Here is a 27,013-nt window from a genome sequence, read left to right on the forward strand (position 1 = left end):
CTCGCGGCGTTGCAATGGCAACTGACTGCACGGAGGCTCCGCGTGCTCATCCACAACAACAAAAACTTTGTCCGATTTGAACAAGTCGCCGACCCCCCTCTCCCGAGCGCGCGAGTCAGAGAGAGAGAGAGAGAGCGCGAGCAAACGAGCTGGTCGCGAAGCGATTTTTTTTTTTTTTCTTGTCTAAGTTTATTTCTCGTTTTCTTTTCTAATGTGAGCAACGAACGAAGCGGTGCCCTCTTTTTTTTTTCTTCTTCTCCTTTCCTCCTCCGGACCTCTCTCGGCTGGAAGATGTTCCAGGGATGTAGGCTAACTGTGGAAGAGGTGCAGTCCTGGTGGGAAGTGCCCGCCATCGCCCACTTCTGCTCCCTGTTCAGGACGGCCTTCAGCCTGCCGGACTTCGAGATCGAGGTAAAAAAAAAAAAAAAAAAAAGAGCTCGTGCCGCGGCTACGGTGCTCCGGGATCACCTGGTGGTCGCGTGTGGGTCCCGTTCGGGTCCCGGGTGACGGTCCGCTGCACCCCCCCATCGCCCCCCCCTTCACCTCAGCGCTCGTGTTAAACTCGCCTGTGTGTGTGTGTGTGTGTGTTTGTGTTTGCGCGGGGGGGGGGGTCGTTCGGTCAACAACTTTACTCACACATTGTGATTGTACAATCATCCGCGCGCGTCCTGTTTCGATAGTCGGAACAAAACGGCGGTATTAATCGCTGAACGGCGGTTAGGAGCGGGATCGGATCGGAGTTTGTGTCCTCGTGCTCTACTCTTGTCTTGTTTGTTTTCCCTCTGACCTCATTGTTTGTTTGTTTGTTGTGGGTTTGTTTCCACGAGACGCAGTGTAACAAGGTAAAGGGAAGTAACGCGGGGGGACGGTCACGCTGCTCGACCCTGGGGGGTCCCGCCGGTACTCCCGGTCCTGCGATCGATCCCCCCTCTCGCGCTCTTCGTTTCTCCTCCTCCCTCCACTCTTCCGCACGTTTGGATTGATTCGGATCAAAGGGCTTCGACCTCCTTCCTTTCCCTGGGACTCGAGTTCGAAATTCGGGTTTAGGACTCCATTCATTGGCCATGTGTGCCGTGTGCCTGAGAGGATCAGGCCAATTCCGGCTCAGTTCGGTTCCCCCACCCCCCCTCCCCGAGTTGTCCTGCTGGAGACGCCGACACGCGCGTCCCTCCGGTTGTGCCCTTCCTTGTCTTTGCTCTGGTCCTTCTCTACCATCGGATGCTTGTCCCAGGCTTTTACCTCAAAGCCCAGTTGGCCTTCTCTGGTTATGGGACAGCAGCGGAATGATTAAGGTCAACATCGTGCTTTAATAAGGGACCCCACACACACACACACACACACACACACACACACACACTGGCCATCTTTCTTTGTTATTGGGGAAACAGGAGGGGGTTGCAACCCCAGGCTGCTTTTCTCCTCTTGGTTCGAGAGAACTTGGGGGTCCTGCTTTGTTAATTAGCTGGGGCTCCGGGGGCACCGGCTTTCTGATGTTCGTCAACGGGCCCTCGGCGGCGACCCCACAACCTGATGGCTGCGGTGACACAAGCGCCGCAGGTACTTTGGCAGCCACGCTCAGGGGCGGTTGGAGAGTCTGGGGAGGTGGGCTCATAGTTGCTTTCCTGCCTTGTGGTCCTTCTGATGGGGGGGGAAGTAATTTGACATTCCGCACCGGTGGAACTTGCACCGCCGCATACGTACACACGCACACACACGTCTGGGTGCTTTAAGAAGGCAGTTTCAAGGAGCAGCCTTAATCTCATTAGGCTGATCGCTCATCCAAGGTGACATGCAAAGGTTGCTGGCGTGCCGGAGTCCTCCCGTCCACATTAAGACGTTAAGGGTTCCAGATATGTCACCGTTAGGCTTTTGATATTTTCGCACCTATGGAATAAACGATTACCACGTGTGTTGTACAGCATCCATCAGTTTAGAGAAGGTCTCGAGTGGATCACATGTTCTAATTAAAGCCTCGTGGATGTTTTGGTTGAAGCACTTGACAGTAATGAGATGATATGGCAATATGAGGAAAATACCTCCACGTAGCAGTCATTGATAGTTGGCATTATCAACCAGTTTTGTTGAGTAAAAAAACGCTCAAACTTCTTTTTGCGCCTAGAGAATTGATGATGTAAGCAGAATGATTTCTGTTTTTTTTAAATGAAATTCCATGTTTTGTTGGACAGAAGCAGTTAAACCTTCCAGAATGTCCTTTTTTCCACAACGGTCGTGATGTTATGTGGCTTCATGTCACAAACCCCCACCCCACCGCGCGTGATGGACAACGGCTCGGGGGGGTCACAAAATCACCGCAAAGTCATCAGGCCAGGCCCTTTGTCAACTTCTTAAGAACATGTACTTCCAAGATGGTTTTCCAAGTTCTGCAGCTTGCGACTCAGGAGTCCAATGGAAGCATCCTCACCTGTGTCAGGTTTTAATAAGGCATTCGTGTTGGTTTTATGCACCATGCAAGTTCAATGCCGACCGACGATCTCCCTCCTACGTGAAGTAAAATGTGCGCACCATCACCTGTCTGCAGCTTGCGCTTCAAGAGATGACACACCACTTGTGCGTTTGAAAGGTGCGCCTCTCATCGTTTCTGAGTAGGCGGGGGCGGGGCTTGTCTGAGTCAGCACTCAACTCCCACTGCCCTCCGCAGATTCATCAGCGCCGCTGACGTGCCGTCGACGCATCGGGGATGGGAGATGGTTTCCTTTATTGGCAGGCGCCCACACATCAAAGAGCAGGGTAACACGAGCCAAACTGCCGATCAAGGCGGCTGGATTTAGGGTCATTTACTGCGTCTGATAAAGCGTAATAGGGCTTTGGTAGTAATTCACCATGTGGGGTTTTGTTTAAAGCCCTAATGTGTTGCCCAAAATAGGCGCGCCATAAAAAGCAGTCAGACAGTTCAGTAAAACGTGTTTAAATCCAGGTGTAAGAGGATTGCGTATGCAGCGTCGCGGCACGCAGAGGCGTTGGACGGGGGGTGGGTCGGGTCGCGAGGTCTGGGTTTTGTCTTGAGAGGTGTGCGAGTGACACCTCCGCCCCTACTTTGTCTTCAGCTCGAGACGTGAACCCAAAGCCTGCTCCTTCCAGAGGACATAGTCTCTGCACAGTCTCTGCACTTGAGGTTGCTCCAAGTTGCACTGCTTCCGTATTAATTGTTCAAAAATAAATGTCACATATTGGTGTTCGGTTTTTATGTAGTTTCCACTTTACCGATGTCGATTCAGACGTGTTGCACGAGTTAAGCGTCGAACCAGTTCAGGAATCTGGTGCTCCGCTGCCTTCTTAGTCGGCGTGCTGTTTGTTAGAGATTCAAACCTGTTTCCCTGGCAGCCGCAGCGCTGATCTCCCGGGAACTCTCGCCTCCGGGTCACGTGGAGAGGCGGTTTCCTCCGAGGGCTCCCTTCTGGGTGAACTTGTATCAGGTGTGTTTATGTTGCCACTCACTGCCTGCTGAGGTATGGCAGTGCGGGGCTCCATCCTTTGCTTTGTTCTTGCCGAGCTCACATCCCCCGGCGCCCAGAGGTGTTGTCCTGGGTGCGGTAAACCACCGGCTTGGGCTGCGGAGCGAGTTCATTTAACCCTTGACGTTTCAAGTGTAAGCAGCGTGTTTTTGTTTGTTATGAAGCAGATGGTTGGATTTGGGTGACAGGTGGTTTTAAAAAAAGATTGGCGGAAATGGGTTCCTCGGTGCCCTTTCCTGGTGTTTTTGTGCCGACTGGGGTTGGGTTACCACACTGGTGTGGGATTTATAGGACGCGCCCCTGAGTAAACACCCCCCATCCCCCTGCCCCAGTGTTGATTCTTTGCCTGTGTGAGTCAGCGTGTGTTTGCCTGTGCTGCCCCCTGACATTCCCTGAGTCCAGATTGAACCCCCCACCCCCGGTGCCCAGTACCTGCTCCCGCCGAGTTGGACGTGACCGTTGTCATGGCTCCACAAGGCCTGCGTTATCTACCCGGAACACACCGGCACTGTGGGTCTCGATGAGAGCGCTGCGGTGCAGGGGGGATTACTATGCTGGACTGGTGGTGCCGTGACCAGCTTTCCTTGGCGTTGCCATGGTTTCCAGGGTGTGAGAATGGACACTTGGCCAGCGTTTGGACCTGCCGCTGATGCCATTTCCTTGTTGCTGTGGCCGGGGTGGGACCTCAGGCTGATGTGAGGTGATGCGAGCGACACTCTGTGAACATACATCTTCATTATCTCTGTGATGTCATCTATAGAACGGGTTGGTGGGGGTGGGATTGGCCTTTATTTCCGGTGGTTTCTTTTAGGCAGCGTGGGGGGGTGTGATTGGTAGCCAGTGGGTTTGTTTTCAGGGGCATCGATTTGGATGCCCAGCAAGAAACAGCTCGGGAGGGGAGAGTGTACAAGACATGGCCCCGCCCCCACTGCCCTGCGTTATCCAGCCGGACAGGTTATCCTTGCCTGGTCGGAAACGAAGCCCCCCCATCCCCCACTGCTATTTTATCATGTGCCTCAAAATAGGCCAGACGCTGTGGTTGAGGAACCCTTTTTATGGCAGGATGCTGATTTGCCAAATTGTCCAGTGCAGTTGGGCGCTGTGCTTTGCCACCTTGCTGGGGGTCTTGGCTGAGCTGAGCCTCCCGCTGTTATAGGAGCACCGTGGGGGGGATGTTGGTGGGGGTGTAAACTGGCACAGCCGCTGAGGTTGGCAGACAGCCCACATGGGTTCTCTGAAGGACCTCTGATATTGCTTGTAATCTTTTTTTTTTTTTTTTTTTTTTCCCCTCCTCCTTAACATTTTACCGTAGTGTGTACTTCGTTCTTACCAGTGCTGCCATTCACATTTCCCACATCATTATTTCAAGTCGTACAACTAAAAAGAGAAAATGCAGAGTGAGTTTGGTTCTCCACTTCTGCTTTATCGGGAGGCGCCGATTCCACAACTCCCCCCCCCCCGCCTTCTGTCTCCCTGCACAACTGGGGGGGGTGGATTTGGTGCCAGCGCCCCACATTCGTCCTGCCAGGGCACAATGCGGCAGGCAGCCCTGCCCCACCCTGGCAGCACCATGACGAACCCACAGATGGTACCCCCTCCCTAGAGGGCGGAGATGCCCTGGCTGAGCGCTCCTGTTTGCGTGGGGGGTGAGGGGTTGGGGGTTCTGCAGGGTACGGCTCTGGATTGTCAGAGGGATTTACCCCTATTATGCATGGTGGAGAGGGGCTGAGGACGGTCGCATTTAAAAACAATGTCCTTAAAGTGTTTGATGACATCTCAGGGCGGAGCAGGGAGAGGAGAAGATGCTGGGAGAGGACATGGTGGTGGCTCGTGGTTCGAGGAGGAAGTGAGCGTTGGCTGCGGGTTCGAAGTCGTCCGTAGTTAATGGCTCAATGGCTCAAGCTCCAGGAGGCGTGCGCCGCATCATAAAGAGGACCTTACCCCTTCAGTGACCGTGTAGTCCTCAACACTGGAGTCCATCAAGGAGACAGCAAGAGCCTGTCACTCTGCGTGGTTTTGTTTTAACCACCCTCTCACTCTCTCTCACACACACACACACACACACACACACACACACACACGCTGTCAGCATACATGCTTAATGCGTGTGCGTCGGTATGCAGCATTGCGTAACACGCAAATGCTCTCGACCCGCAGACAGTTGCACAACCATCTCTGCTCCAACCAAAGCTGACGCAGCTCTGTGCGCAACCGCAGTGTCATCCAGCCCCCAGCGAGATGGGGTAGTACGACCGCACGCAGGTGACACCACCCGCGCCATAAACACGCAACGCATGTGACCGTAGGGGCACCGGCACATCGTCGAGGTCACGCGCTCTCCCACCGAAGGCCGCCGCACTACATTCGCGGGCCTCTTTTGCGTGTGCAGACTCATTATTGGAGTGTGTTGAAGCTGTCTCTCTCTCTCACTCACACACACACACACACACACACACACACACACACACGGTCTGGCACAATAACCTTGTTCACACGGTGTTTCTAAGCCGTTCCCTCATTATGCACTCTCACACTCAGCATCTTTCCCGACCCCTTGGCTCCATTCTGACACGCGGTCCCCCCCCACTCCAGGCCCCCACCCCACTGCGGGACCCTGACTTGACAAGTGCATGCAGCGGTACGTGCATCAGATGGTTTGGCAGCCTGCGTCGGGGGGGTGAGGGGCCAGCCTGCGCTGGGGGTTTGTTTCAGCCGCCTTCATTGTTGCTCTCCCCACGGCTTCGTGTCTCCGTCTCCAGTCTGCCTCACCCCCTCGCCCCTCGCTCCTGTTTCCCAGGGTTCCGTTTGTTCCGAGACTTTGGGGAGGTGCGAGGAGAGAGCCGGTTGGGGGTTGGACCGCAGCTGACCGTTTGGTGACTCTGGCGTCATTAATTCGCCCGGAAACTGTCGTCTGGGATGTCAAAATGTGCAGTAAAGTAACGTCGCCACGGTGACCGTTGATGTTTTTGGTGATTAAAAAGTCTCGCTGATGTGTGGCCAGGTGAGTCCGACCCAGTCATGTAGCCCCCACCGGACTGGTAAGTTCTCCAGACCCTGCCCTGTGACCACATTTCCAGGAATGTAACCCCGCGGCCCTGGAGGGAAGAGGGTGTGGGATCGTGCTCCTGTATAGCGGGGGTGGGGTGAGGAGGGGAGGGAAGAGGAGCGGGGCAGTGCGGTGGGTGTTGGTGGTGGGTTGGTGGTGGGGGTGTGGGGCAGCACAGCCCCAGCAGCACAGAACAAAAGCCCAGCCGGATCGGCTCATCTGTTCCGGGGAAACTGCTCTTTGTGGGGAAACATCACCTGTTCTGTAAAATCCTTTTAGAGGTTGTGGGGGTGGGGGGTGGTGAGCGCTCTCTCCGCTTTGAATGCGGCCCCCGGGTCTGAGCGTTCCGAGCCGTACTGGGTCACCTTTTTTCCCCTCTCCTGAATCTTTTCAGACGAAGCAGCTGGACCCGTTTGGATCCGCTCAGCTGTGTGATTGTTCCCCTCCCTTGCCTTCCCTTCCTTTCCCTTCCCTCCCCCGTCCTGGAGCTCCGTCCTGGAGACCGCACTCTCCTCGGTCCATGTGTGACCGGTTAATCAACCCCCCCCCCCCCCCCCCCCCCCGTGCTCACTGATCTCACTTAGCTTGTATCTCTTCATGGTGTGTGCTTCTATGCACACTTCACCTGCCTGAAGAGCAAACGGCTGTTTTTGCGGGTTGATCTTAATCTTCAGCTCATTTTGCTGCTGCAGATCTTTTACCGATCAGAAACCTTACACTTGTTGTTCTTGTTGCCTTACTCTAGAAGAAAAGGACCCTCCCCCGGTAAATCGGATGCCCTGAATTGAGAAACGAAATCCAAAATTTCGTATCGCCTACGATTTCTGGAACGGATACACTAAAAATATCAAATTTCGTACTCAATGTAAAAATTTTTCAAAGTTATCAGTTTTTGCAATGATTGTCATTAAAGTTTACTGATTACAACAATACCACTGGTTGTTTTAGTCACCGAATCCTGCTTACATTATTTCTGAGAAAATTTTTCAAGAATTTGAGAATTTATCCTCACACCTATAAGGAACAATTTACTGTAGGATTTTAAAGGCCATTCATTAACAGAACAATGACACAGTTTTTCTGCACTGAAATATTGTAGGAAAGCACTGAAACTTCGCAACCATTGGAAGATTCTAGAAGGCACTAGAACATTCTAGAAAGCATTGGATCCTAAAAGGTACTGGCTTGTTTGGTGCTTGGAAGCCGGTGCCAAAAATCGCTAATTCCAAGAATGTAGAATATTTTTCTAAAACTGTTGCCAGAAGTATGATTAATGTAAGGAAACTGATTGGAAAATGCAAAAAAAAAAAACAAATTTTTGTTACATTGTGCAATACATAGTATGAACATTTGACTTTATTATTTCAGAAATGCTGAAGATAAAACATTAAAAATACTATAATCTCTAAAATATATATTTTTGTATTACAGTTAAGAATGGTTAGTGTTCACATTTTTAGAGACCCTTTCTTGAATATTTGGGAATGTCTTTAATGGGGTTTCAGCAGTAGTGTGTAGCATGTTTGGTGACCACCACCTTGTGTGGTTTTACTCCATGGCTGACGAATCCACACAGCCATGTAAAAATTACCTTACCGATACAGTAAGTGATACATTGGCGCCCCGTAGGTAGATGTTTGAAAAGTTTAACATAATTTTCAGCCGTAACAGCAATCATGACAAGGGGCACCACTTTTCGCTCACAAAATTTGTGTATAAAATAAAAGCTTTAGCTGCTGACGGATAAACTGCAACCACTTTCTCAGTAAATATATCTGATAGCGTAAAAATCATGTTTTACTGTGCCATTCAACCTGTGCTGGGTGGAGCCTTAACACGTACATTTCGGAGCTCCTTAACCGGTTTTTGGACCGTTTGCCTACTTTACGGTCATGAGCATCTTGTTAAATCCAGTCTTTGATCTGCGAACGCGAGAAACACAATGAAGGTCGTTCATGGAAGGGTCTGGGACGCGGTCATGCCGAGAGCCGCATGCTGTCCGTTTCCGCATGGATGTTGCTCCTGCTCGCAGGAGAGTGCCTCGAACCGCACCTGACTGGGTTTGAGGCCCTCTTCCGCAAGGGGCTTCCAGAAGTAGGTCTTTGCTTTGAATTGGCAATTTGGGGGGGGCCTGGCCTGTAGTCATGTGCTAGAAAATTCCGGAAGTAGTAAGAGTATATAGGTTCCTTGTCTCAGCTCTGAAAGGCACCTCTTGCTCACCATTGCAGCGTTCGGGTGGGGGCTTGGCTCCAGAAAGCCCCACACCCATTGAGTTAATGGCCCTCGCACCCCAGCGTAAACACCACCTCCCTGCCACCTCCACCTCTTTGCTCACATCACACCTGGCCCTGACATTGGGATACACCCCCATGATCAAAATGGGGGGGGGGGCTGGGACTGACTCATCCATTGAAATCTGTAATAAAACTAAAGCTCCTGGTGTTAAAGGGATGGGGTAGGACTTTGTTGCCTAGCAAAGGCCGGTTGATCCAGTAAAGAAGCAATAAGGCGCTTCTTGGGGGGGAGTGCGGTGAGCGTTCGATCCGGGCCTCGGGACTGTGGGCACCGGTTGCATGCCTGTGGAAGGCATCGAGGTCGTTGGGCTGCCGGCTGCCCCATTGTCACCCAATAAACCCCCCCCACCTGGCTGCTTGGCGGGGGTCCTCAGGAGGAACCCTGGGTGGCGAGAAAATGCCGAGCTTCAGAAAATGCCTCTTTAGGTTGAGTCGTTTTCACAGCCTTTGTGCTGGAGCTTTGATGTGAAAAGGGTATTGGGTTGTACCGTGTTCGCAGGGGTCCCATCGTTGCTCCAGGACTCAGTAGCTCACCGTGGTAAATACAGCTGGCGTGACTGGCTTTGATGGCATGCTTTCCGTTTTCATTGTATTGTTGCTCTACGGGCCCCGAACCCTCGATGTCACATTTATGCTCATTTGTTTATCTGACACTCTTCTCCAAACAGACTTGCACTGATTTACCTTGTTAGACAACTGGGTAGTGTTACTGTATCAATTTAGGTGACTGCCTTTATCCAGGGTACTACAGCTGCAGGTGGGATTTGATCCTGTGTCCTTTGAGTCACGGCAGCAGCTCTGACCGCTACGCCCCCTGGTGGCCTCAGTTGTCCATAAGTCCAGCAGCTTTGTTGAGCTGATCTTAGTGCTTCCTCACGTTAGCTAAGGATGTAACTGGCACCTCTCTGCCCCATGTTTACCATGCTTGTGCTGGACTGTCTCTGGAACTTGTGTTGCCCCCACCCCCCAGGGCAAGGATCAGTCCGACACCCCTGAGACTTCAGTGTCTCCAAACGCGTATGGCAATTTTTTAAATTTTCTAAATAGGTGCATCGAAGGAAATAATGAAAATTTCGATTATTTTAATGTGAATGCTGTACATTGCTGCTTGAGAGTGTGGTAACCCCTCGTGTCTCTTGTTTTACAACAAAATGGTTATTTAATGAGAATCAATCTTTCTCATGTGATATAATAGGTGTATAATGACTAATTCCATATGTTGTTTTAGAGGAAAGTGTGTGTGTGTGTGTGTGTGTGTGTGTGTGTGTGTGTGTGTGTGTGTGTGTGTGTGTGTGTGTGGTAGAGACACAGAAGCAGTGCAGGTGCTAAAATAAGTGAAGCCCAAGTTGCATTGGTTAAACCAAGTAGGTAAGTAGAGTCAGGGGTGTAAATCATAGTCATTTAGTCTTTTTAAAGATTTAACATTTAGGTTTGTATCTCACACTTTCAAGCAGTACTGTATATGCACAGAACAAATATATATACTTTAATGACTGAAAATAAAGAGAAAAGAGGTATAGTATAATAGATATAATAGATATGTAGCATTTACTGTGTAGAGCCAGATCTGGTGTCACCTACAAAACAACATTTCGAAAGCGCGGGGGGGCAATGTGTCATACAGTGTTTACATAATATACCAGGTGGCAGATGTCCTGGTTTTCTAATAAAACAGTTTATTTAGTGAGGTTTTTTTCCCCCAAGATTTTTATTTTTGTAGAAACCCAGAGGGGAACCTGCACTGTGATCGGGTGCTGCGAACTGGTAGCTTAGAGTTCAGTTTTGTTGATGTAATGCACATGTTGAATTGCTGATGAGATGCACGTTGCTTTGAAGAAAAGTGTCTGCTACATGAATGAATCTAATGTAATGTTTTGAGCTGTTGCATTCGGTTCTGAAGATCACAAGTTTGAATCCCATCTACTGCTGTAGTACCCTCGATCAAGGTATTTGCCATGAATTGATACAGTAAAATTACCCAGCTGTGTAAAAGGGTAAATCAGTGCAAGTAGCTTAATGTTGTGAGTCACTTTTGAGAAAAGCATCAGATAAATGAATAAGTTTTTAAATGAAACCTGATCTACGACTTGTGTACCGCGTTCCGGTCACATCCGGTAGGGTGTTGGGTCACTGGACCACACTGGTCCTTAGGTGACTGCCCCATGTTGAGGGCAGATGCCTTCTTTATCTTCTTCGTGGGGGAGAACGGTGTGCGATGCCCTGTTCCGCCACTTCACGTGGACCGGTTGGGCCAGACTCTCCACACCGTCTGGTTAAACACGGTTGACTGCGGTTCTTAGGAAATGTCAGTTCCCGGTTGCAGACGCACTCGATTTCTTCATGGCGTCTATCGAAGGGGACCACCACCGCTTCTTGACCTGCTTCTTTTGAGTGCTTGTGCTCCAGGACTGGTTTTTGTTTTGTCCTGCTTGGGGTTGGGAGGTGTGTGTGTGTGTGTGTGTGTGTGTGTGTGTGTGTGTGTGTGGGGTGGGGGGGTCTCGTGGGAGGAAGAGCCCCGTTGTTTTTCTTCAGCTGTCAGAGCTGATGCTGAGGAGGCCCTGAGGAGGGGAGAAGTGGTCGGCATGGGGGTTGTTCCAGACCCTGTGGCGGGATGGAGCCCCCCCCCCCCCTTCCCCCACCCCACCCAGCTTTGACACCCTTCCCCCATTCCTGACAGAAAGAGCTGGTGGGAGGACAGTGGCAAAACGTGTCTGTTCCTGCGGGTCTTCCTGATACGGAGGCTGACCCGGCTCTGGGGCACTGTTGGACCCAGGGTGACACGTGAACACCTTGAAGCCGATTGCTTGAGAAGGTGTTTGTGTCAGGGGTGGGGGTCTTGTACTCAGCGTGAGAAATCTCCAGCATTTTTATCTGTGACTCCAGGTGGAATGTCATCCTGGCAGCGTGGCAAATGTCGGCGCGTTCTCGCACCAGCATGTTTTGCGGCGCACGGCTCGGGTGGCTCATCGTGTTCCTGCACGGCCGCCGGGAGGAGGCTGGGCAGGGGGTGGTGGTGGCGGCGGCGGTGGATGGCATGGCTGTGACTCAGTGTGGCTCTGTGTGTAAATCCTGTGCAGACCTGGTGAGGGGACGTGTAGAGGCAGGGAGGACACCTTAACCACCGCAGCTCCTCCGTGCCTTTGCTGCAAGAACTTTCCGGATTGAATTTGGCTGCAACGGCTGGAGCCGAATGAGTCAAGCGTTTTGTGTTCCGGCTGAGCCTGATTGTGGACGGTTCTGTATTGTGTTCGGGGGCTGTGCTAAATGTTCAACTGAACACACATACACACTACAGCAGTATTAATTCCACTTCACCATCTAAGCAGCTGAATTGCACTTCAAAGGCAGGGACAGGGTGGTGCTGAAACCCCCCCCCCAGTGCGATCAAAGTGGAGATCTCATCAAGGGACGGTTCCTGTCCTATGGTGTCGCAGTCAGCTGGGTGGAGGAGGATGTTTGTGTGCTGGTGCGTTTCTTAGAAGTGACTTGCAATGATTTAGTCCATTTGTACAGCTGGGTAATTTTACCTTGATCAAACGTACAGCAGCAGGAGGTGGGATTTGAACCTGCATCCTCTGGATCCAAAGACTGCAGCTCTGACCATGTGCCACTTGCTGCCTTGTATGAGTCATCCTCTTTTGATATATGGTACCTGCAGAATTGGTCCGGTCCATATTCCACTTCTCACCAGGTCCAAGCCCTGCCTGTCCTAGACGTCTCTGGAGGTCTTAAGTTTGCTCCAGTGCTGTCCTGATTGTGTTTCCGTGCCTTGATCAAAGTGACCAAGCAGTCCATCTGGTCCGTGGGTGGTTTTTGATGTCACGTGGGGTGGGGGACTCACAGCCCCACGGCTCCACTGAACCCTCAATCATGTGATCAGCGGCTGGTGGTTGGATGTTCCGCGTCAGACATCCTGATCTTCTCTCCTGGCGGCTGCTGCCTGAGGTTCTGTCGCGAAAGGAGGTGTGTTGCGGAGGGAGGCGCAAGGAGGTGTATTTCTTCTGCGAACCCCTGATTGACTGAGGCAGAAAGAGAAGGCATGTCCTAAATGTGGTCTTAGATGTTTTGTGCTTTCTCATTCTTGAGGCCTTTGAGTACCTAGGGTTTACTCTCTTGGTTAATGCCCAGGTCAAGGGTCAAGGCTAAACGTGACACTGTTCCCCACTGCTGCCTTAAACACACAAACACCCAAACAGACATAAACAAAACCAGGCGCCTCACCCATGCACACACACAGCTTTGGCTCGCCCCTATCTGTGGTGTTGGGTACGTTTATCGCCCTGTCGAAAATTTGATGTCTTATGCAGGGCTCAGCACGAATTGTTTTTGTTTTGTTATCCACAGGAAATTTCAATTCTGTGTTGGGCATGTCAGAAAGAACTAAAATCTGTAAATGTCCAGATGCAAAATATCCAAGTTAACGGTGATGAAAGTGAGATGATCAGAGCATCGTGAGAAGGAATCGTACTTACAGAAAGGCTCCTAATACAACATCAAAAAATGGCCGAAAAAGTATAAATATACTGTAAATATCTTAAATGTATAAGCAGGTGAGAATTGCACCAAGATTTACCATTAAATATCCCTGTGAAACTATTGCATATATTTTGTCTGGTTATTTCCTTTTTGTGATATTCTTTTCCCTCTATCACTCTTGTTGTTTCATGTTTTTTATGAATGGACGGATGAATGAATGAATCAGATTAATCAATGTTTGTTTTTGTGTGTGTACTTTTGTTTCTCTTAGTGTAATATATATATGTGTGTGTGTGTGTGTGTGTGTGTGTGTGTGTGTATATATATATGCCCAAAAAAGCAAGATATTTGGGATGTTTTGCATTCTTTTATCAAGTTTGGGCTCTTTCCAGCAAGAAAATTGCATTAGAATGAAAATTATGAGGCAATTAGTGATGACACAGGGTTTCTTTATTGTGACGGCCGTTTGCATCAAATTCTTAAGTATTTCGACCACATGCCAAGCAATGAAGGATTCTACCTGTCCGACTACAAACATTGAAGCAAATTGCCTGTCCTGATCAGCCACGCTGTGTTTTTGTTGAGCCCTGTCATGCAAGGGTTAAAGCTGCTGCCTTTGGACCCAAAGATCACAGCTTTGAATTCCACGTCTAGCTGTAGAACCCTTGAGCAGGGTACTTACCCTGAATTGCTCCAGTAAAATTACTCAACTGTACAAATGGGTAAATAATTGTAAGTCCCTTACAATGTTAAGTCGCTTTGGAGGAAATCGTCAGGTAAATGAATAGATATAAATGTAATATCTCGCTATGGAGACACCTTGCTGGCAGCTCTCGAATGGTCACCTTGCTGTGTTCTTGTAGAGGTAATGGAAGCATCTACCTTGTTCTCTGTAGGACTCGGTCATGGCTGATCTCTTTCTCTTACACCCTACCCCCGCCGTTATCCTCTATCAGGAGCTGGAGGAGGCACTGTTGAAGCAGGACTGCGACTTCCTGGCGGAGCTCATCGCTTCCCTGCTGCAGGGATGCTACCAGCGCACGGACATCACGTGAGTGACCGCCCCTCCTTGACCTACGCAGGGATCATCTTCGCCGACCAAGACAGCCCACCTGACACGTGGAATCCCGTTCGACCAGCTGTCAGTGTGTGCGTGTAAACGACATGTGCCTCTGCCTTCCTGTCACTAACCCATAAACACCCTTTGCTTTTCTTCCTGCTACTTTTTTGTTCTGGCCAGGAAGTAAATATGATCCACAGGAAAAGGATATGACTATATCACTGGGAATCTCCTGTAGGAAGTGTGGAGCATGTACATGAGCGTGTGTTGAGTTTGATGTGGGTCCCTCAAGGCTGCTCTGGGGAGGGGTTAAACTAGTGATTTTACTGAAGTGGTTTCAAGACATAGTTCAGCAGTTCGAGCTGCTGCCTCTGGAGCTGAAGGTTGCGGGTTCAAATCTCACTTCCAGCTTTAATACAGTTGAGCAAGGTACTTGGCATAAACTGTATAAATGGGTAAATAATTATAAGTAGCATAATGTTGTAAGTTGCTTTGGAGGACAGCATCAGATGAATAAAAGTGTCAGTGCTTCATATTACATTTACGTCTGTAATGTTTCATAAATTATGTGGCACATAGATAGCTCTAATGGGGGCCCCGGTCTTTCTGAAAGCCTGCGTATGCATTGATTATTGTTGCTAATAGTTTGGTCCCCTCTACACCTGATAAATTGTTACGCGACTGCATACACTTTACAGAATGAACTAAATACAGTTGAATGGACCATAAATTAAAAAAGGTAATGAATTGTGTTTAGTAATAATTTGAAGAGAGGTGGGGATTTATAGAACTGGGAAGTGTAGAGCTCGAGTGCAGCGTTCAAGTCTCCTCTGCCAGATGGAACACAACTTGTGCCTTATGCTACGATCTGGTCCAAAGACATGGAGATGAGGTATTGGACCAGACAGCTGCTGGCGTTCTGGGCTGCGTGTTAACCAGACGGGACAGGTCGCTTTATTGGACCAGACAGCCTTCTGGCACACTAACTGGACACGATGGGGTGTCTTGTCCAGAAAGCTGCTGGTATTCTGGGGACGGGTGCTCCACTCTGGTTTTGCAGGAGGCTGTCTTTTTCATCTGCACGTGTTAAACGCCATGCCGGCGTGGTGCTTGTGGGTGTGGGGGGCGGGGGCGGCTTGCAGCTGTGTAAGAGGGCGCTGCTCTTTTGAGATAAGCCACTCACCCACCCCCCCTTCTGTTGAGTTAGTACTCAGCCTGCCCCAAGCCTGTCGTGCATCTGAGTAGGAACCGAAGGTCTTGACAAGTCCCAGCGCATCGGTCAGGCCTGACCAGCGATCGGTGCCTGTTTACCTGTTCCACAGTATATGCGATAACGGCGTTCCGACTCAGTACCAAAACCCATGGCATTCTTTTGAAAAGACCACTACAGTACATTGGCATAGATTAGACTTTTATGAGACTTCCACAAAAGCCTTAAAGGAATGGGGACATACTGTGTGTTTTGTAAAACAAATGCATCTGAAAGGGCATCATTTGCAAGTGAATGAATGATAAGTCCCACCCAGGGAACGGCGGCACCACGTTAACTGCCAGAGACCGTTGCAAGGCTGTAGTCGTGGGTTTTCACGGTAAGAAGTGCTGAGTGCCACTAAGTCATGTCCTCCCCCATGATAATCCACGTGACTTATCCGTCCACTTTACCCCGCTCCTCATAGACCTCAGTCCTTCAGTTCATACCTCGATGACATCATCAATTACCGCTGGGAGCTGGAGGAGGGAAAGCCTAATCCATTGCGGCAGGGCCCCTTCGAGGTGCTGCCTCCCCGCACGCAGGTGGAGCTGCTGCACCGCCTCTGTGACTACCGGCTGGACGCCGCCGATGTCTTTGACCTGCTCAAGGTGCGAGCTCTGCAGTTTCGCAGGACACGAGACGCACGATGTCGGTGCTTCGGCCCATTGTTCCCTCTTCTGCGACATTCCTTTTAGATATGATTGATTTAGTAGATCCTGGGCAAGGTAGCCTGTACACACATGCTCACTTCGTTTGCTTTTTGGTGGTGTTCTCTGCTTTAGTCCGGAGGTTGGAGTGTATTACTTACCCCGTTTTCAGGGATTGGATGCGGACAGCCTGCGAGTGGAGCCTCTAGGGCAGGACGGAAATGGCGCCCTCTACTGGTACTTCTATGGCACACGCATGTACAAGGAGGAGCCGGTCAGGCCGAAGCCAGGTGAACTCAGGTGAGGACACGTTATCAGAACCTCCTCTGATCTAATGAGGAGATGTTGGCTTTCACCGGCATGTCGGGGAAGGTTTGTCAGTAGGTGTCATGTTTGTGTAGCGTGATCCCCGAGGTCAAGATTCCAGAGAAAAGGAAGAGGGGGAGGCCACCTAAGAAAAAGAAGCTGGAGGAAGAGCAGCGGCTGAGGTAGGGCTTACCCAGTGTTGTGGTGTTCTTGCAGAGCAGTCTTTACACATCCACCGGTGTTTGGGGAAAATCCTAATTCAGATCTTAGCTGGGAATTTAGGCTTTGTCAGAGATGTTTGATCCATATCGCTGTGATTGATCCCTCTGCTTGTCTGATGCTTGAAAACACGTGAACGCAGAAGGGTCACTGTGTCGGCTAAGCCCGTTCGTTGTTTGTTTCAGTGAGGTGGACACCGTGGTCACGGAGAATGGCGTGGAAACTCAGGAGCCAGGCGAAGGTGTGTGGACGCATTTACTGCTGTGCCTTCCTGCTTTGCTGACCACGAGAAGCAACATATGGGCTTTTTTTCTCAACAAATTGCAGCCTCTATGGTTGGATTAGTGTAGGAAACAAGTGAAGAAATTGTTTATGCCGTTTTTTTAATACTGTAATATAAAAGGCATCCAATGCATCACATCTTATATCGCCATGCCGGTCAGAGGAGTTAAAGTTCAAAGGGAAACTGTCCTTAGTGGATCACCTCCCTGCTAGTGGCGATGATGATGATAATACCATCCTCCTGTGCCCCCTCAGAGCGGCAGCGTGGTACCTGGTCACTGGTGTGCGACACTGAGGAGCAGTGGGTGAACCTAGCCAACAACCTCAAGGACAGTACCTCCCCTCAAGCTCGTCACCTCTACAGAATCATCAGCCAGAACTTCCTGCCAGAGATCAGCAGCATGATCGTGCACAAGGTCTGAATGTGGCGGTCCGCTGCAAACACACCCCTTTTACCTTCCTCGATGCCCTGAAATGAGTTTCCCAGAGTGGCGATGTTTGGAACACATTGTGTGTCTGTAAAAACGGGCCAATTAACAGGGTCATGTGGCTCGACTCTCCCCCAGGCACTGACACTGGGGTGGGGGTCCTGGGGTTGCACCCTCTTTGGAGGTTCTGCCAGTAGCTGCAAGCAGCCCAAGGTGTCTGGGCACTTCACCAGATTGCTCATATTCTGTAATTCATAGACAGGTGACTTATTTTTCAGTGTAGCCGCAGCTGTAATTCATGGCACCTCACAAAAATGGAGAAATGGCGTTGCTCAGTCATAAGTGTCAGACTTTTAACTTTTTTTTGTTGGGTACGGAGTCAGACCTGCTTTAAATGAGAACACGTTCAGATTGAACCGAGAATTTAATGTAAAATTTGACAGCTCTTTGGTCTGACAAGTTATGAAATGCTGGCTGAATATCTGAACTCAATGGGCATCATAGGTCCGCCTCTAAAGTGGTGACATCACCCGTTCGAGATCAACATTTCGGTTTTATGAATCCAATTGCAGAGAACGTTGCATGCACACACACACACAGATCCAAATATAGACAATAATTTCAGAATTTCCAATTTCCAACCAACTCAAATTTTCTACATTTTCATTTTTGTTACTTGCGCTCATTGTTAACAGAGTGGCCCTCTATGCTGTAATGCAGGGGTGAGCAACCAATTATTTTTTTTTCCTCGCCATTTTTGTTGCCAGCCAGCTGCAGAAATAGCCACACAATTATTAAATTTGCTTACTGGACAAAGTAATTTGTTTGTTATGTTATGCGATATGTTTATTTTGCGTAACAGATGTGCAACTTTTTTTATGCATGGTCTTGTAATGCTGTGACATGCAGAATAAAAAGCAAAAAAGACAAAAGTGTGATACACAAAGCAAAAATGGAAAAAAAACGGTTTTAAAAAACATGTTTTGGACACCAAAGATAAATAGTCTGCGATATTAAAATTGATATATTCCAATACAGTAATTTACAAAAATTTGGAAATATTTATTACATAATTTGGTTCGTCAACACCACGCTCTCAGGGCAGCTCCTCCTTCAGTGTAAATCTGTACATCCAATTTGAAGAAGACACTGTCCACCAGGACCATTTTCCCCTTAATACATGTGTGGTCTATTCCTGAAAAATGTTTCCACACGGCGCAGTTCCACCCCCCGCTTTTTCGAGAGGTTTGAAAGATAATCAGTGATAATTGCGGCCTGTTTGGGAAGGCAAATTCAGGGGTGAGTAGAGAGCAGGAGGGTGGGGTGGTGTGCAGCCCACAGGCACGTGACCCTTCTTGACTTCCACCGGTGATCTGAGGGCAGTGCCTGGACTTTTGGGTCAGCATCTGTGCATGTGTGTGTCTGTGGGTGTAATGAGCTGCTCTCGTGCTGGTGTTGCAGGAGAAGGAACAGAAGGAGAAACGGTTAGATCCCGTTCCACTTCGCAGCTCACACCGACCACCTTCCAGCCGTCTCACCCGTGAAGAGCAGGTGAGGGGCGGGTCCACCGCTAGGGCCTCTGTAGACTCCTGCGTAGAGACCCTGTGGGACTTAAGTACTGAATGTCTGTGTGTATGTGTTTCATCAGGAGACCTTGAGGGCCATTGAGAACGTGGAGCAACAGAAGCGCAAGGAGGAGGATGCAGACCGGCAGGCACTGCTGGCAGAGCAGCGCAGGGAAGAAGAGAGGTTCTTGCAGGAGGAGAGGCAGCGTGAGGAGCAGGAGAGGATTAAGGCAGTGGAGGGTGAGGCATGCTGGGATACTGATGCCTGGAAGCTAGATACAGGATCTGTGGAAACACCGCACAGGGTGTGGAGCAAGAAGAAATGGTCTCTCTTACAGGGGGTTATAGTGGCCTTAGTCACTTCATTTATTTATAGCTTTGTGAACGCACTGAGTCTACCTTTAAGATAGAGTACTATATAACAAATTTTTGTTGCTTTGGGTTATTGGACCCTTTCTGAACTATGACACAATCTGTCTATTGCTCTGGTCATGAGTCGAATAGGTATCATTCCAGGAGTCCTCCTCCTTTGTAATAATGTAGTATTATTATTATTGTTGTTGTTGTTGTTGTTGTTGTTACTATTATTTAGCTGATGCCTTTGTACAAGGTGTGGTAGAATATTGGATTGCACTGAACTACCTGTAATCATTTGCTCACTCAAAGCTGAGTGGATTCATCACGCAGTCAGTCACATAGAAGGAAATTTACGTTCCCAAATTCACTCAACATATCTTTGGACTGTTAGAATAAACCGAAGCCCCTGGAGGAAACCCGCATGAACATGAGGAGAACAACCAAACCTGCACAGCCAGAGCTGGTATCAAACCCAGGCTCGAACACACAGCCTAGTTGCTGGGGTGCATGCGTTTCCTGCTGCGGTGCTGTGCCACTTGGAATCTTATCAGGGCAAAATCACTCCTGCGTTGTGTTACCTGACTGGTCATGTCAGATGTTTGTGGGCCCTGAAGGCATTTTTATTGTATGTTGGAAATTGTTCTTTTTCCAATGACTTCTTCAATGGAATGTTGGAGAATTTCTCAGTTATGTACCTTTCCCTCCCTCAGAACGTGCACGACGGCGCCAGCAGCGGGAGGAGAAGGCATGGTTGCTGTCACAAGGCAAGGAGCTGCCACCTGAACTGCTGCACCTGGACACCCACTCACCCATCCGCCGTGCCCGTCGCACCAAGGAACTGTAAGGGCGATCTGCACCCCCTTGCTGTGGCTTCTTTATCCTCAGAGAAGCTTTTACATTTCCAAAATGCAGCCTGGAGAAGTTGCACTTAGACAACATATCATATTTACGATTATCCGTGTTCTTCTGCTCCCCCCAGGTATGAAATTGATGATGATTACACTGCTTTATACAAAGGTAGGCTGGGACGTTGAGTCAGAGCTGTAACCAGGTTCTCTGAGAAATGAACAATAGGCTTCCTAACTGATCATGTTTTCATCGGTCTGTCCAGTGCTGGAAGCCCTCAAGGCCCATAAGGATGCATGGCCCTTCTTAGAGCCAGTAGATGAATCCTATGCCCCCAACTATCATGAAATCATCCAGGTGAGGAAATGTGAGAATGTTGTACCAAGCTGTATCACAAACAGGATTTATTCTGAATGCACGAATGTATAGGAATGAACTTGGAAGTTCTTGTGTACCCAGACCCCAATGGACCTTTCCACCATTGAGAAGAAACTGAACCAAGGGCAGTACCTCGCCAAGGATGAATTTGTGTCTGATGTGAAGCTCATGTTTGACAACTGCCAGGAATACAACGGAGAGGACAGCGGTAAGGGCACCATGTTCTCACCCAGATGGTTTGAAGTCTTTGCCGAGAAGCTGTTGATAGAAAAGTAAGAAACGAACCAGTGTGATACATGTCCTAAATGTTTGCACGCAATGACAGCCATGTGCCTGCAACTGCATTTGACAGTGCATTTGATCTTACTGGTGTGTTTAAAGCTGGACTGTGGGGACATGTCTACAGATAGTTGAGTTCTTGCTTGTGACGGGTCTCTGCAGAGATCATGACCATGGACATCTGACTTTGATTAATGTTGAAGATTGGGCAGTAACGGGCGGGAATGAAGCCCAGTGGGACTCCATTGAAACACATTCCTGCCTGGTTCCTCTGAAGCCCCTCTGTGGATGGTGGGGAACAGGGTTCAGAGGTCACATCTTGCCCCCTGACCTGGTCTGTGTGCTGCTCCTGCTGAAGAACAGGGGGTGTGTGAATGAGGGAGAGAGAGAGAGAAGAGAGAGAAAAGAATACACACAAGAATGGGCTTCATTCTACTTTAATTCCTGTCATAAGTTCTGATCATTCGAACTTTGATGCAAATTGCACTGATGATTTTGGTCACTACCCCAGAAACGAAAAGAATATTTGTATTCAACTTACGGTATTTTCAATTTCTCTTAAAAGCAGAAAGATTGAAATTTTCGTTTTGCCTGCTTACAATGTCCTCACGGGATTGAAGTTGCTTTCCTCCCTTTTCCCAGAGTACACCATGATGGCAGAGTCTTTGGAGCGTTGCTTCACCAAGGCCCTCTTGAAGCACTTCCCAGCGGAGGAGGGTGACACGGACGAGGAGTTCAACATCGGCAACGAGGACCGGGATCGACGGGAGCGGCGCCGGAACCGAGGGCAGAGAACTGGGGGTCAGGCCGGGCTTGAAAACCTGGTCCGGGCTAGCGAGCAACAGGCTCGCCGTTTTAATGACCCCCGCGGCAGTGGCAAAGGTAGCGGCCCAAAGGAAGAGAACAGACGTGTGCGCCCCCAGCCCCCTCCTTCACCCTGGACCAACGAGATGCCTAAAGACCATACCTTCCAGCCAGGACAGCCTCGCCCTACATCTGACATTCATCCTAACATGTTCCACCAAACTCAGATGGTATGAACTACATGCACTGGTGCCAAAAATCTTTGTTCAGAACTCTGATGATGGATATCAGTACTCTAAATAAATGTAGTTTTGACCCTGTACTCATGTCGATTCTTTAGCCGGCCCACCACCCCCATGGCCCTGCACCCTTTGCCCAACGCATGGCTATGGATTCGAGATTTTCCTTCCCTAGGCAGAGACCTCCGGAGCCTAAGCCTGGGGAGCCGAACACATGGCGCCTACCTCCCAACTTCAACATGCAGGTGTGCAGGCTCTCCTCCAGGGAATTTTATTTTAATGCTTGGTTACCCTGTTGGGAGTCATTTTATTGTTACCCTGTTCGGAGTCATTTTATTGTTACTCATTTTTATTTTGAATTGTCTACTCAGGCTTCTTCTGGCGATGGCCAGTGTCTGGGCCCCAGGTTTCCAGTGGATTCAAAGGCTCGACTTCTGCATCCCTGTCACCAGCAGCATTCGTATCTGGGGCCAACTCATGGTCCCTCTCTGGGTCCACGTCCCATAGCTCTACAGTCCGGGGGCCTCTGCAGCCCATCTCCTGAAGGGCAGGTGACTTATACTTCCGGGAGTCGACACCCAGTACCAGAGGTTCTGCAGCAAAACAGCCCGTTTGCTCGCTTCTGCCCGCCTGTGGCGGTTATGCCTGCCGCATGGCCGGGGATGAACGCTGAAGGGCACGAGCGGCCTGCAAGGCCCGCGATGCAGGATCAAGTCATGAGTAGCTCATCTGCCCAACGCCCTTTTAGCTCTATCATGGGACGGCCGCCCGCGCCCACAAAGCCCTGGCCAGACCAGACAGTGCGATATCATGCCCCCAATGGGCAGTACAGGATGCCTACCTCCAGCTCTCCAAGCCCTGGGCCACCGCACGACTCCCGGCCCCTCCTGGCCTCCATGTTGGAGAGTCCAGAGATGATCGCCCTTCAGCAGCTGTCTGCTTCCTCAAGGCCACCCGCAAGACCCCAGTGTCCATCACTCCTTCCACAACACCAACTGGGGGGCTTTCAGCAGCCTCCGCAGGCTTCCCCTGCCCCAGTTGCCCCGCTGCATCTGCCCCGCTCAGAAATGCAGTTGATTCGTCCTGCAAGGGAAGCCACAGCTGAGAGCTGTCCCACTAAAAACTTGGATTCAGCACCTCAGGGTAAGAGAGCTGTCAGCCAGTGCAGAAGAATTCACAATGACGGTCAAGATAGAAGAAAATATTTTGACATTAAATGGAAGAACTGTGGCATAAAATTTAAAAAAAAAAAAAAAATTAAAAAAATTTCTGAACCTACGTGATCAGCTTGAAATATTCAGCTCTCATCCCACACCGAAAATAACTTGTTCCGTTACACCAAACTGAACTTTTCCGTGTTCTGTGTCCCACCAGGTTTGACGCCACCTGAGTCCAAATCGGCCGTCCAGCTGTCCCGAGTGACCCCAGTCCAGGCTGAACAGGAGCGCCGGTCTGTCCCCAGCCCCACGGAACACCCAAATCGGATCTGTGGGTCACTGCAGAGCCCATCCGCCCCCGACATGGGAAGACACCAAGAGAGAGGGGAGGCAGGGCCAGGGGCAGCACCGGGACACCCTCAGGGCACTGAAACCTGCAAAACGGAGAGAGCTCTCGCATCCCAGAATGCACCACAGGATGGTCGAGCACACAACTCTCCTCCACAAACTGTCCTACGTTCTGCGTCCCACGCTCACGCTCTGCCCCAGGTACCCAGCCAATCGAGCTTAGGGGACAGTGTGGACCAGGCACCCAGTGGCAGCCCTCTACTAGAGCAGAATGTTGCAGCTGCCACCATGATAAGGTCACCTGGGATGGCCAATGGCCATCCTGAACCACAGGCTTTCTCATCAGAGCTTCACACTCAACTGGTGGGCAGGGTTCGGCTGGGACTGGCCTCCAGGGGACCCACACAGCCCCAAGCAGCCCATCACCTGGGACAGGAAAATGTAGCCCAGGGCCAGCTTGGTTCTGCAGGTTCACTCCACGCACAGTATGGTATCCCCATGGGACGAACCCTGCCGGGCACCAACCATCAGGCCTTCGGCAGCCAGTCTCCTGGCCAGCCTATGAACCCCCACCCCAGTGCTGCGCAGTATCCCACCTATCACCTGCAGGGAGCAGCATACCCGTACCGCATGGCTTCTCCAAATCACCAGGGCAACACCAGCATGTTCTCACCATACCAGCAACCGCAGTACTACCCCCAGCCTCAGAGCAGTAAGAGGGGTGGCTTCCCAGTAATGGAGTGGCAGCGCTCCCCATATCACTCTCGTCATCCCGTGCCTTCTGGTGCCTATGTGCCGACGGTTTCTAATGTTAACGGGCGTCCGAAGGAGAGCAGCGCATCCCCGCACGGTTCGGAGGGCTCCGGGGGTGGTTTACTCTCCCCCGGCTCGGTGCCTGAGAGCCGGGAGGCTGGCAGCCCCCTGAAGCCAGCGCACATGGAGAATGGCCCGGAGCAGCCCGAGAGCCCCAAGGAGATCCTGGACCTAGATAGCCACAATGCAGCAGTGCGTCACCGTGGAGCCCAACCCCCCTATGCAGGTGACTTCCTGTATGACTCGCGCACAACACAACCCGGAGTGCACCAGGGTGATGTTCCACCACCGCATGCATTGCCTCGCCCCCCCTACTCTGCCCACCCGTATCCCTGCGGTCCCTACACTGCCCAGCGGTCCCACCCACACCTGATGGAGGCTCTGCAGCACCTCCCCTACCCTCCTGGCCAGTCTCAGATGACCTTGTACAGACACCCCAGAGCAGGTGGCCACTTCCAGGGAATTATGGTCCAACAGAGGAATACGGTTCAGGAGCACTACCTCCATCCTGGGTGAGGGGAAACTCCAACTCTGACGTTCTGGTATCTGTCTAGTACTGTCAGTCCTTGCTTATTGGTGTGCATGCTGATATGTGACGTGTCATATCTGCACAACAGGCAGCAGGTGACGTGTGCAGGACCTCCCAGGGACCCTGGCAGCAAGCAGGGAGTGTGAGGAGCATGCTGGGAGCGGTCCCGGTGAGAACCTTTAATGTACTGGTATAAATGTGGGTGGGCACAGTTGGAGTACATTGGTGTCACTAACCAGGGCAGAAACTTTCTACTCTGATCTCCACAGCAGAGGGATGGTGATGCGACTGAAGACAAGCTCCTCCTTCCCTGCCCTGAGAATGGCGATGACTTCAACCTGCCTGTCAGTGTTACCGAATGGGATGCTGCATTTGTGCTTTGAAGGCGGTGGGATTTATTGCCAGTCCAGTTGTGTGAAGTTCTTGCTTGGTTTGGACAGTGAACACACCCCTAGGGCCACTTGCACCCGTGAGAGCCTTTCCACCAGCCATAGTACCAAGTCTTCCTTGCATCACCTCATCCTGAGCCTATCCCTCCTCCTCATCTTGTTCAACCACTGACAGACTTCTTGGATGGATGAGCATGGAGGATGATGTGGGGCGATGGTCCCGCCAACGCCTAGAGACGATTCTTTAAAACCCTATAGACTCTTCCGCCCATTTGTAGAGGTCCCGAACCCACAAAGGGCGTCTTGCTGTGTTGCCTTTTACTCGTTGAATGTATGTGTAAGTAATCATATCGTATGTACAGCTCACGTACCCGTGAGAATGGACGCGGAATGGGTCGGGCATTTGCGCTTTTCTTTTTCTCAATCTACTCGGGCGCTGTTTTGGTGTATTTGGGCGCATTGAACGTCGCCTTCGCTCTAAGAATGTTTAAAGACTATAGGCTCACTGCACTGTGTAATTCGTGTTCACATTCTCAAAATAGTGGCCTTGAACTTTTTTAAAACAATTTTTTGCGGTTTTGTTTGTCACCGTGAATATATTTATGTCCATGGCATACTACTGTCTCTGCTAATGTAGATACGTACACTGCACAGGGTTCACCGCAAAACACTGTACACATTCATTTCCCTGCCATGAAAAAAAAATTATGTACTGAGAAATTTTTCTCTCATAATCCCAGGAGGATTATTGACTACTTGGAATGATTTTTGCTGTCAGTTATTAGGAGGCGGAGTATGTTTACTACTTATGCATCAAAATCCTTGTGTAATTTTTCTGAAAAAATTACTTTTGTCCTGGAATGGAAATTCATGTGTAGCTGCTTCATACTGTGACAAGTGCAGAGTTCTAGTACTAACTGTAGCGCGTAGTATTACAGAAAATACTTTTTTGTGGGCATCCAGTTCTCCCATAAAATGATCTAAAGTCCTCAGGGTATAGAGTTTTAATACGGGTATTTTAAAAATGAGATATACGGACATTTGAGATCAGTTCATGCAACAGACGACAGGTTGTCTTCACAGGAGACTTCATTGAACTTTCTTTGTGTTGTGAAGCCGGTGGAGCCGTGGTCATTTTATTGCAATCGGATGTTACTACAATGCTGGATTTTGACCTTTTTTGCTTTATCTTTGGGCATTTTGTCTTATTTTTAGGAAAATGTGATAGTGTTCTGATGGGAAGCACGTGCGGGAAGTTCAGCTCCGTATGACTTAACCAGACAAACATCTTGTCTTTTTCCAAACATGTTTCTTCCCTCCCAGTTCTTTTGCCCAGTGTCAGTTCAGTCAGTTATATATATTCTTATTTTTCTAATTAAAAAGCTTAAACAACTTCCCGATTGCTTCCTTTACAATTTGTGCTCCATGAGCGCGGGCACCTTCTGGCGTGGTGGCCATGGAGTTTTAAACTACCTCAGAGAGCTCACCATTGTCCTGTCGCCACCACTCCCAGATGTCCCGCCCTCAGTGCCTCCTGGAGCCGGATGCTGTGGTCTCCTTGGCAACAGGATTAATTTGTGGCCAGGGAACAGATGCTTCCCGTGTGTGGAGCAGATAAGTCAGACAGGGCAAAGAAGAGCTGTCACCGCTACTTTTTGCCGAAAAGATAGGTGAAAGCTCTCCGCGTAGCAAAAGGTTTATTGCCTTGGAATTGTTTATACTGTCCTCTGCTGTTGATTCTGGGTAAAATCTGAAACGTGCTCTTCCACCCTCACTATTGTCTGCACTAGGAAACTAGACTGGATTTAATGTGAATCATATTTATT

The 27,013-nt window shown here is 49.9% G+C and overlaps 1 protein-coding gene across 1 annotated transcript; it reads left to right on the forward strand.

The window, feature by feature from the left end:
• Positions 1-26,990, forward strand: LOC108931570 (cat eye syndrome critical region protein 2-like). Its single transcript, XM_018747425.2, has 19 exons — positions 1-411; positions 14,246-14,340; positions 16,026-16,209; positions 16,421-16,548; positions 16,650-16,736; positions 16,959-17,014; positions 17,311-17,471; positions 18,945-19,034; positions 19,132-19,288; positions 20,116-20,245; positions 20,385-20,422; positions 20,517-20,608; positions 20,711-20,837; positions 21,551-21,942; positions 22,053-22,196; positions 22,323-23,094; positions 23,326-24,781; positions 24,887-24,967; positions 25,068-26,990. The coding sequence occupies exons 1-18, from the start codon at positions 292-294 to the stop codon at positions 24,942-24,944; spliced, it is 4,287 nt and encodes a 1,428-aa protein (XP_018602941.2). The 5' UTR covers positions 1-291; the 3' UTR covers positions 24,945-24,967; positions 25,068-26,990.
• Positions 26,991-27,013: the final 23 nt, after the last annotated feature.

Source organism: Scleropages formosus, chromosome 2 (genome assembly GCF_900964775.1).
Source record: "Scleropages formosus chromosome 2, fSclFor1.1, whole genome shotgun sequence".
NCBI lineage: Eukaryota > Metazoa > Chordata > Actinopteri > Osteoglossiformes > Osteoglossidae > Scleropages > Scleropages formosus.

Excerpts from the sequence above, each read along its gene's own strand:
- LOC108931570 (XM_018747425.2), top strand. The coding sequence starts at position 292 with ATGTTCCAGGGATGTAGGCTAACTGTGGAAGAGGTGCAGTCCTGGTGG. Across the intron at positions 412-14,245 it reads TGCCGGACTTCGAGATCGAG|GAGCTGGAGGAGGCACTGTT; the intron begins GTAAAAAAAAAA and ends ATCCTCTATCAG. Across the intron at positions 21,943-22,052 it reads TGTTCCACCAAACTCAGATG|CCGGCCCACCACCCCCATGG; the intron begins GTATGAACTACA and ends TCGATTCTTTAG.